Raw genomic sequence first — 11353 nt, 5'->3', positions numbered from 1 at the left:
GGTCGTGGGGCTTGAACTCTGGGCCTGGGCGCTGTCCCTCAGCTCTTCAGCTCAAGGCGAGCACTCTACCACTTGAGCTACAGCGCCACTTCCTATATCACGAGTTTTTGTAAAATAGAAGTTATTATCTCTAAGAGTATCACTGTATATTGCACTTACATACATTTAAATGAGCATTTTTTTGGTAATATCTGAATGTCTACAAATACTACATTAAAGATAGGTAATAAAGCAAAAGGGCAATAAAGACAATCTTACCAACTGAAAGCATTTATTTCCTCTCTTCCTGGCTCCCATTCCATAAGTTTTACCAAAATACCTCTGAGAAATTGAGAAGGGAGCTCGCTTAGTGTTTGTATCAAAGCTATTGAAGAGGTCATTTTGATTACAACAGAGCAACCCTTTAGCATAGCATGCAAAACTCACTTTAAAGACTAATTTTTAAAATGCAGAGCAAAGTTAAAGTACTAATAAGACCAACCTGTTCTGGCACAGTTTGTTTTTCTTAGTTGTGGCAGGCTGGGGCCAGACAACATGTGCAATACCCACACTGATAGGCTGAGGGGCCGATAAAGTTATCTGATTGGTTAAAAGAGGTTGTGGCAACACTGAGTTGTAGTGATTGCTGTGAGAAATCATTTTCCTAGGGAGAAAATTCAGAAAAGATTGCATCTTTTGTTTATCAACATCAACACTGCAGACTGTTCACAAAGAAGTACTTTCATTTTGAACTCACCCCCAGTCTCCAAGTCTTTGTGAACCAGCCACACCATCAGAAGTTAGTGTCGCAGCAGCAGGAGCCATGGGTGTTACTTGTTGCCAGGCAGGTACCAGCATCTGCTGTGTTCTACCAGACCAGGTCTGCTGTCAGAACAAACCAATCACACAGAAATGACTAAGTTACAAATGATATAACTCAAAAGCTAAATGCCATACCCTATAAAAAAGGATTGACTCCCATCTATCACTTTCATTACTTCTCAGCAGCCCTAAAACGCAGTATACAATCAGTACCTCTATAAATGTGTAAGGAAAACAGCATATATACAAAATTTAAATTAAAAAAGAAAAAAAAAAGAATCACGACCAACCTGTGAGAGAACTCCTGGTCGGAGCTGCAGGGGCTGCACAGCTGGGGCCTGAGTGACAAGTGGCACTGTATTGTCTACCCTTATGGAGTAACTCGTAGGCTTGCCATGTGCTGCAGGAATACCTGTGAAAACAGAACAGCTATTCAACAGGAGAATAACTATTGCCTTCTGATTTAACTTCTAAGATTATTTATATTAAATGTAAAGAAATGCTTTATTCTGGTGGCAATTATCCACTTCCTACATAAAACTTTCATAACATGAGCAAAGGAATCTATGAGGATAGTGAGGTTCTTCCTATACACTTGGAAGTACATCACTCCCCAAACTGTTTTGTTTCACAGTATGAAATAAGAAGCTGAATCATTTACTATTCTTGAAACATTTCATTTCCTTTTTTACTTTTTGGAAGCACTGGGGTTTGAACTTAGGGTCATATACTTTTTAGGTATATGCCCCCTCACTGACAAGCTGGTGCTCTTTATTTTTTAAGTTATTTTCCAATAGGGTTCTTGTCTTTATAGCAAGACATCCCTCTTAGCTATGTTTCCCAAGTAACTAAGGATATAGAAGTGAGTCATGATACCCAGCTTTTTGTTGGTTGAGATGGACCTCTTGAAATTTTTGACTGGGCTGGTCTCAAAGTGTAATTCTTCCAATCTATCTCCCAATTACCGAGGATTACAGGCATGAACCACTACACTCAGCCCTTATTTCCTTTTGAAATTTGCTACTACAGGCCTATTTTATTTTCAGATAGTTCTACCACTATGATAAAGGACCTGGAAAGGTGAAATGGGCTTAAAATTCTGAAAACCTAGCCCATCTTTCCTTTCATACAAAAACTCTCTACACTTTCTTTGAAAGTGCATCAGGATCTCACACTCTTGTCACCAAAAGGGGAAATGCATTACATCTCACAATTGAATAAACATGATGGCTTACATAAGGAATGGAAATTTGGGGACTTCTGAATTTTTGAATGGCTCATATATTTGCTACACTTGTACTTGCTATCATATTTCAACCTCTAAAAAAGAAAAGAAAAAAGTAACCTACTCTGCCTACTTTGATGATATAACAAAATTTGCCCATTATAGTATAATGGACTAATATTCCTAATAATTCCTAATAATATTCTTAATGAACTAATATGCCTAAGCAACCTGCTGGAATTCCAAAACAAATATTTTACCATTTCACATATCTGCTAGAAAGATCAGAAAATAGTCACCATGTTAATCCTGATAACATTAATATTTCTCTTCAACACATCACAAAGTACCTCATGAACACTGGCTTACAATATTGAACTTTGTACAATATTGAACTTTGAGACAGCAAAGTGGTATCAAATCCACCATATAAAGCTTTGACTAACAAGATTTCAGGTTATCTACCCAAGAGCAGGAAGCAATGAACAAGTATGCATATATGGACATGTCAAAATGAAATCCCCTGATACAATTAATGTGTTAATTATGCTTTTACAAAAGCAATTAGCTGGGCACTGGTGGCTTATGCCTGTAATCCTAGCTACTCAGCAGGCTGAAATCTTAGAATCGTGGTTTTCAAAGCCAGCCCAGGCAGGAAAGTCCACGAGACGCTTATCTCCAAATAACCAGCAGAAAACAAGAAGTAGAGCTGTGGCTCAAAGTGGTAGAGTGTTCATCTTGTGCTTAAAGAGCTCAGGGACAGTGTTCAAGGCTGAGATCAAGCCCCACAACCAACAAAAGAAAAAAAAAGCAATTAACTAAATTCCCTAAAGATGCAGCTCAGTGGCAGAGCATCAATAAGTGCTCAAAGTTATGAGTTCAAGCACAAACAAATAAAATTCTCTATGTCATAATTCCAGATTATACCAATCACCTTCAATATGGACTGGTAGAATTACTTAAACACAATCACTTGAGATTAATGATTAGGGATAGTTGGTAAAAAGTCCTTAGGTAATTTCATTAATCACATGAATACAGAGCACAATTACACAAACTAAGTTGACTATCACATCAGTAGGCAAAATAATCCAAAGAGCCCATTGTCATACATGCAGCTTGTCACTGCACAAAACACTGTAACACGTGGCTATGGTTATATAATGCAATCAGTTTTTAGATGAAAGTGATGTTAACATTTCACTGTTGTAAGGGAAAAAAAACACAATTCCTCTTTTCTGACTGAAAAAAAAAAAATATATATATATATATATGTATGTATATGTATATATATTTTTTTACTACATGAGTACTAATCCTAAATAAAAAGTTAACTTTCTCTTATTTATTTTCTTTATCTTTTTTTCTGTTTCTGTGCCAGTATTGGCCTCATTCTCTCCCTTAGCTTTTGCACTCAAGGCTGGCAACCTACCACTTGAGCCACACCTGCACTTCCAGCTTTTTCTGGTTAACTGGAGATTAACACATGCCTAAATTCAAAGTGCCATGTAATGAAAGAATACCTTGAATAGCTGGGGGACAGATAATCAAGGTCTGCTGAAAAGCATCACCACACCCAAACTGTGCAGTTCCTGCTTGCAGAGGTATTCCATGGTGCACAACTGAATGAGCAGACGTGGTCAATGCCTGAAACAAGCAATGTTCCACAAATTATACAAAACAGTCCTTCGAATGCTATAACATAGGCTGGATAAACAGAATCCACATGCATTTCTCAAAACTATAATTCTACACGTAAAATAGGTCCAGAAAGTTAAAAACAAAATTTGGCCAAACTAAAATTTAAAAATTGATTCTATGAATTTACTTTTGGTACAGTTAGAGCACCAAGGGCAGAGTAAGAAACTTAGATGAGAAAAGAGGAATAATTAACTTTAGCAGCCATGTTCCAATTGTTTGAGATTTAAAAATCAGCCATACCAATTCCTCTCCTGTTCTGTACCATCTAGCTGCACAACATGACACTTGTATAACTCAAGAGCAATGAGCTACCATTTTGTTTTTTATAAGAGAATAAATTATTAACAGCAGTTAAATTCTTACCTGACTTCTTAATGTTCCAATTTTAGTAAAATTTGCTGGTAGAGTAGCAGCACTACTTGAAGCAACTGGTCTTAAAAGTGAAGTTTTATTGTGATTATTTGTGTCACATGAATTTGGGTGGGATTTACAAATATCCATAATATGAAAACAGGCCTTTACACTGCAAAAGAAAAGGTATTGTATTTGAAGTTAACATATACTAGCAAAATAAAAATTATTTGGACATTTATAAGTTCCAGGCCAGCAGGGGCCCTTTCTCAAAAAAGAAAAAAAAAGTAAAAAAAAAAAAAATTGTTTAAATAGGGTTACAGGTGGACCCATTGTAACAATGAGATGTACAAGATGTTATGTCAAAAAAGGAACTTTACAACTTTGACCCCCGGGGTGGGGTGGGGGGCAGGGATGGTAAGGGGAAACAAAGGAGGAGGCAACAATGCTTTTTAAGAAATGTACTTATTATCTTGCTCATGTAATTGTAACCCCTCCGTACGGAATTTTCACAGTAAAAAAAAACTTATTAATAATAATTTAAAAAAGAAAAAAAGTCAAAACCTCGTTGGCACCAGTGGCTCACGTTGGCGATTCTAACTATTCAAGAAGCTATGAAAGATCCAGGTGATCAATGTTTGAAGTTCATACCTATGACTTCCTCATTTAGTGTTTTTAAAACTAGAAACTAGAGTTGTTCAGGTTTTTCATCCTACAAAAAAGAGGTTTGAAGCCAGGCGCCCATGGCTTATGCCTATAATCCTAGCTATTTAGGAGATTGAGATCTGGGGACAGAGGTTCAAAGCCAGCCAGGATAGGAAAGTTCAAGAGACTTCTGTTCAATTAAGCACCAAAAAAAAGCTAGAAGTGGAGCTGTGGCTCAAGTGGAGAGTGCTAACCTTGAGCAAAAAAAGCTCAGGGACAGCCCCTGGCCCAGAGTTCAAGTCCCAGGAAAACTGTTAGGAAAAAAAAAAGGTTTGGAACTCAAAAAATTTGGAAGATTTGCCAAGGAAATTTTGATTGGTTCAGCCTTCAGAATTTGAGCACAAAACAAAACAACAACAAAGAATACTTCTTTTCCTTCCAGATGCAGAGAAGAAAGAGGAAGAAAAAGCAAATGGCACGGAGGGAAACAGAATATGGAATTTGTAGGACTCACTCAAAAAGGATTCACTCCAAGGCCTGTGGAAACCGAAACGTGACCTCCGAGGGAAAACGTTTACACTGTGTTTTATATGCCTTTGCTTTTTAAGTAGGAAAGTCATGTAAAAGCAAACCACTGGGGCTAACATTCAGATTATGGTCTAGTTTTATTCTGTCACTTAAGAGATTGTTATCCCCATCTTGTTTTGTTCAGTTTATCTAACTTTAATGAAGGAAAGTCATTTTTACAACATACTGATTTTCTATAGACCTATACTATAATTTTTCAAGAAGCAATACAAGGGGCTAGAGACTTTACTAAACTGGTAAAGCACCGACCAATGAGAGAAAACATCCTGTACTGAGTTTGTTTGGACAAAAAAAAAAAAAGCAGCAATATCAAAGACATAAAATAACATACTGGTTGCTATGAGGGAAATCTAGAAGATGCTTCATATTAACAAAAGGATGGTTCAGTGTCTCAGCTGGAGTAATTCTTAAATCTGCATCAATCAGCAACATTTTCTTCAACAGACTAACAAATTCTCTTCTATCAGCTTTCTCAGCCAAAAGATCACTTCCTTCCAAATCCATCACTGTGTTCACCTAAGAAGTCAACATGTCAACACACAGAATAAAATGAGCCAGAATATAGGTATGATAAAATTAGTTGTTTTTTTTAAATACAGAAAATAACAGGCAAATACAATTCCCTTGAAGCAAAGAACAACTGAAGTTAACAAATCCTCAAGATATTTTGATATGCCAAATTCAAAGCAGGGAGAATTTCTTTTTTAATTAAACTAATACCCAATTATAAGAAGACATAGGGAAAAGCAGCTTTCTAGGATTTTTCCTTTTAAAGAATATCATGTTTTATTATCTAACAAGACAGGTAAATTAAAAAAAGAAAAAAACACAAAGACAAATGCTGTTTATCTTCTGAAAGGCTGAAAACTTCAAACCAATCTCATTTGGACGACTTAAAAACAGCAAGCACTCTATTCCATTTAGAAGATGAGTTACATGTTTTGGAATTCTTGGCATTCAAGTCCTATCATCTTAAGCACACAAGATTAAAAATGTGACAACAATACTCACATGCACTATATCATCCAGACTATTGAATATGTACTTTCTGGCTTCTTTAGACTTCATTCCTGTCTCTGTTTCATGTTCTTCCAGTGTCTTATTATATGCATCAAAGAGAAAAAATCACATATTATTGTTTCTAAATTTCTACTTTTTAATTTAGCATACATGCTTAGTCTAATATTAAGAACTCTAACACAAGAATAACTAGCAAATATGTGTTTTATGAAAAGTGAAAGAGCAGTGCAAAGAATGGTATTCCAAGCCTGTACTCCCAGCAATCAGGAGGCTGAGGTGGAAGATCTCCAGTTTAAGGACACCTGGGTTATAGAGCAATACCTTGTCTCAAAACAACAACAACAACAACAACAAACTAATTAAGGGGCTTGGGAAGGTGGCTCAGTAGTAGAGTGCTTGCCTTGCATGCATGAAGGCCTGGGTTCGATTCCTTAGCACCATATAAGCAGAAAAAGCTGGAAGTGGTGCTGTGGTTCAAGTGGTAGAGCACTAGCCTTGAGCTGAAGAGCTGAGGAACAGTACCCAGGCCCAGAGTTCAGGCCCCATGACAAAAAACAAAAACAAAAACAAAAAACTAATTAAAAGTTAATTGCTGAGGATTTACTGCTCCCCTACCCCCAAAGTCTTGCCAACTTAGTATAGGTAAGAAGTGGATAGATTCAGTCTTTTGCCTATAAAGCTTAGTGATGCAGAAATGAGTGGAGAAAACACAGCACAAATGTTATTATATACATAAAGATGATTTAATTATATTATTAGGTTAGAGAATGAGCTAAATTACTTGAATTTTCTTCTGACAGAGGGTCAAAAACCAAAATTCAAAAGGATGAAATGTAACAAAATAAAGGCAGGCATGGAAGGGATTAACCATGCATATGAAGCATGGGTACTGCTTTCTAAATATTGCCTTTTTAATGAATTACCTTTAATCTCCAACCAGAACGAGACATATCTGTTTCTCTGCAAAAAAATCTTGTGGACTTTGTACCCACATTTAACAACTGTTCTCCTGGCAAACCTTGAGTCTGAGAAATGTATCGAATCTGAAAAATAATTCAAAAAACAGTTTATCCTTTAATATGATAGACATTAATTAAACACTTAGATCAGATACTATGTTAGATGTTAGATCAAGAATGAAAAAAGGTCATATATGCCCTAAATAAATTCATAATCTAGTGGGAAAACAATTATAATTATAAATAAACAATTATAATTATACAAGAAAACAATTATACAGGGCTTAAAGTACCAGAATAAATGCATATTTAAGGCAAAACAAAAATGCATCCTTAAAAATAACTGCAGTCAGAGTTCTTCGAGAAAAACTCAAATTATACTAAAGTCATAATGCATGTAAATGTGAAAACTAAAGAGAGAATATTCATATGAAGGGATAAAATTAACACCTAAAGGTAACATGTAAGGATGGGTGAGGGGATGTGGCCAGAGTAGAATACACAGTTGTCTGAAAAGAGCAGAGCAGTACATTCCAGAGGGGTTTAGATTGATAGCCTGGATGAATTACCAATGGAGACTCAGAAAGATGAGATGCTGTGAGTCAGTAGCCTATGTGAAGCTGTGCCTATTGAGGAAGAGACACAGTTATGAATGAGCTCTCTCAAGGAACATATTAAATCCTCCAGCTGTCCAGCACTGGTGGCTCATACCTGTAATCCTAGCTACTCAAGAGGCTGAGATCAGAGCATCATGAAAGTGATCTCCAATTAACCACCCCAAACTGGAAGTGGAGCTGTTGCTAAAAGTGGTAGAGCACTAGTCTTCAGCAAAAACTTAAGAGATAACACCAAGGCCCTGAATTCAAGCCCCACAACATAAACAAACAAACAAACAAATCCTCCAGCCTCTGAACCACTAAACTTCATGCTTCCTCTACCAGGTACATCTACTCCCAAGTATGCACTTGGTTTTCTCACTTCCTTCAGTTCTGGGTTCAACTGTCACCTTATATATAAGACTTCCCAAGCCAATTACACGAGAACAAGCTCTGCACTTTCTCAATAACCCCGGACCTCCTGGTTGCTTTTTTCTCCATCATGCTTTTCACTCTCTAGTATCATTTCCTTTTACTTTCTATTTTCTTACTCCACTTCAATAGCATCTAAGTTCCATTAAAGGAGGGATTTCATTGTTTGCCTCCAGTCCTCCCTAATACCTACTTAACCTCTACTCAGGCAAGTAAACCAAGCAAGCAAGTCCAAAGCTCTTAGTTCAAACAAGCACAAGGGAGGAAAAGAGAATCTTCTTATAACAAGCAAAGGCAATTACACTCCTTTGCATTATATCAAGACATTGAGAGCATAAAAACTATTCCCCCATAGCAAAAAAAAAAAAAAAAAAGAACAGCAAGGACTTACAGGGCATTGGCCATCAGCACTTGGCTAAAACATAACAATTTTAATGCACTTGTAATACAATTATCTTTTTTTTTTTGTCAGTTGTGGGGCTTGAATTCTGGGTCTGGGCACTGTCCCTCAGCTCTTCAGCTCAAGGCTAGTGCTCTATCACTTGAGCCACAGAGCCACTTCCAGTTTTCTGGTGGTCTACTGGAAATATAGAATCTCATGGCCTTTCCTGCCTGGGCTGGCTTCGAACTGCAATCCTCAGATCTCAGCCTCCTGAGTAGCTAGGATTACAGGCGTGAGCCACTGGTGCCCGGCCATTTCTGTTTTATCACTAGATTGTGAGCCCCTTTACAACATAGACTTTTTTCCCCTCTTATGGGCATATATTAGTATAAATTAGCATTCTATTAGTACAAATGGGTTTCGCTGTGATGTTTCCATACACGTATAGAATGCATCTCCCCAATCAAACCCCTCTATCATCCTCTCCCTTCCACCTCTTGGAAGAACTTCAATATGTTTTGTTGTTCTGTGTTCATACATATCTGTATAAATACTTTCATTATATTCATCCCCACTACCCTCTTCCTTTCCTCCTTCCTCAAATCCTCCTCCAAAAGGAACTGTGTATCCCTGATTTTAAATTAAGCAACAACTCAAATCTCATTACAAATTAGCTTTATTTCACTGAAGTGTTGTCCATTTCCCCACTACCACCCCCAAATAACTAAATTCCATATTTTAAGGAAACAGAAAGAAAAGTACTAACGGTTCAGTACCTAGATACTACTGCACCATATATAGGAAAGCCATTTGAACAAACACACAGTGGCTAAGATGCTTAGGAATGCACATGAAAAACTATGATGGTAATCTTTGAAAGCATACAATTCAGTAAAACAAGTACTTAAGCACACGATTTTCAATAAAGCAATCAAGTGACACAGTGAAGAAAATAACCAAGCTAAAAGGCCACAGAACATGGAACAATGTTCCTGCAAAATAAAACAAAATGGCCAAGTAAGCCCTGACTTTATATTGGTCATGATGCCCTTTCAGTTTTGAAGAGAACATGTTGTATCCAAAATCCTTATTATAAGACCTGACTGGCCTTTCCCTCCCCTTTCTTCCCTGGTTAAAGAGTGGAGAGGGACTCGACTCATAAGGGTATCATTCATAAACTGGCTCCGTGAGCACAACCAAAAATAAGCTACACAAAGCAGGGTTACAATATCAGAAACATGAAGTAAGAAATACCAATCAGTGTTGGAGCATGAGCTGAAGGGTTACAGAAATTTTATTCTGTACAACCTAACCATACAGAAATTGCATAGGGACTTAGGTTCAAAACAGAATCATTGGGGCTGGGAATGTGGCTTAGTGGTAGAGTGCTTGCCTAGAAGCATGAAGCCTTGGGTTCATTTCCTCAGTACCACATAAACAGAAAAAGCCAGAAGTGACACTGTGGCATAAGTGGTAGAGGACTAGCCTTGAGCAAAAAGAAGCTGAGGGACAGTGACCACGCCCTGAGTTCAAGCCCCAGGACTGGCTAAAAAAAAAAATCATATGAAAAACAATAAGTTCCACTGTTGGTCCAGCACCACAGGTAAGTCCTGCCCATGCCTAACAATTCCTCTAGTGTTGCTTTGAATCTAAAAGCACCTATAACTTCAAATACAAAAAAAAAAAAAGTCACATAAAAGGTAAACAAATGCAGCAATGGCACTCACTGGACGCTATGTTGAAAATGAACTATACAACTTGTGGATGGGGATAAGAGGGGAAAACTGGGACAGAGTAGGGAAGGAGTGACTTTGTCCAAAAAGAAATGTACTCTTTACCTGACTTATATAACTGTACCCACCCTGTGCATCACCTTTTTAGTAACAATTAAAAATTTTAACAAAAGAAACCAAGTCACTTTGTAGTTCCATTCCTGTTGTTTTAATAGCCCACACATATAAATTAAATGTGCTCTTATTCCATCCAGCTTTCTCCCCTTTCTGCGTGCTCCTTCCCCCCACCCCCTCCTTTCTTTTCCTTCCATCCTTTATTTTTTTAGTGGTACTAGGGTTTGAACCCAGGGCTTTCACTTGCTTTCACAGGTAGTCTACTACTTGAGCCATGCCTCCAGCCCTTTTTGCTTTAGTTATTTTTGGAGTAGGGTCTTGCTTTTTGCCCAGGCTGCCTGGACCATGATTCTTCTGTGTACTCTTCCAACATAGCTGATGGTGGGTGCATGCAACCATACCCAACTTTTTTTTGGTTGCCGGGAGCTGGGGAAAGGGGGGCGGTTGGGGACAGGAGTCTCATAATTTTTTTGAGCTAGCCTTGACCAAAGATACTTCTGATCTAGCCATCATTTTTTGCTTGAATTTTTATTACATAAAACTTGAAATTATGAAATAGAACATAAATATAAATTCATATTTTTAGACTCTATTTAAACTCAAACCAACACTGACCAAGTTGGTAAGTTTAACCTCCAATCAACATTTGTCAAGTAAATACTGTCCAGCCACTATAAAAGTACTATTTAAGGGGCTGGGAAGGTGGCTCTGTGGTAGAGCGCTTGCCTTGCATGCCTGAGGCCCTGGGTTCGATTCCTCAGCACCACATAAGCAAAAAGAAAAAAGCCAGAAGTGGCGCTGTGGCT

At 37.6% G+C, this 11353-nt stretch overlaps 1 protein-coding gene across 1 annotated transcript in view; it reads right to left on the bottom strand.

Moving 5' to 3' along the window:
* Positions 1 to 11353, bottom strand: part of Hipk3 (homeodomain interacting protein kinase 3) — an 89785-nt gene that overhangs the window by 9807 nt on the left and 68625 nt on the right. The window contains exons 4-12 of the mRNA XM_013019556.1: positions 7255 to 7374; positions 6323 to 6409; positions 5643 to 5827; positions 4091 to 4250; positions 3550 to 3673; positions 1092 to 1213; positions 737 to 864; positions 482 to 643; positions 259 to 321 (exon numbers count right to left, since the gene is read on the bottom strand). Coding sequence (XP_012875010.1) covers positions 259 to 321; positions 482 to 643; positions 737 to 864; positions 1092 to 1213; positions 3550 to 3673; positions 4091 to 4250; positions 5643 to 5827; positions 6323 to 6409; positions 7255 to 7374 — 1151 coding nt within the window. The remainder of the gene's footprint in view (positions 1 to 258; positions 322 to 481; positions 644 to 736; positions 865 to 1091; positions 1214 to 3549; positions 3674 to 4090; positions 4251 to 5642; positions 5828 to 6322; positions 6410 to 7254; positions 7375 to 11353) is intronic.

Source organism: Dipodomys ordii, unplaced genomic scaffold (genome assembly GCF_000151885.1).
Source record: "Dipodomys ordii isolate 6190 unplaced genomic scaffold, Dord_2.0 Scaffold46, whole genome shotgun sequence".
NCBI lineage: Eukaryota > Metazoa > Chordata > Mammalia > Rodentia > Heteromyidae > Dipodomys > Dipodomys ordii.
This window is presented reverse-complemented; position numbering and strand designations above follow the sequence as displayed.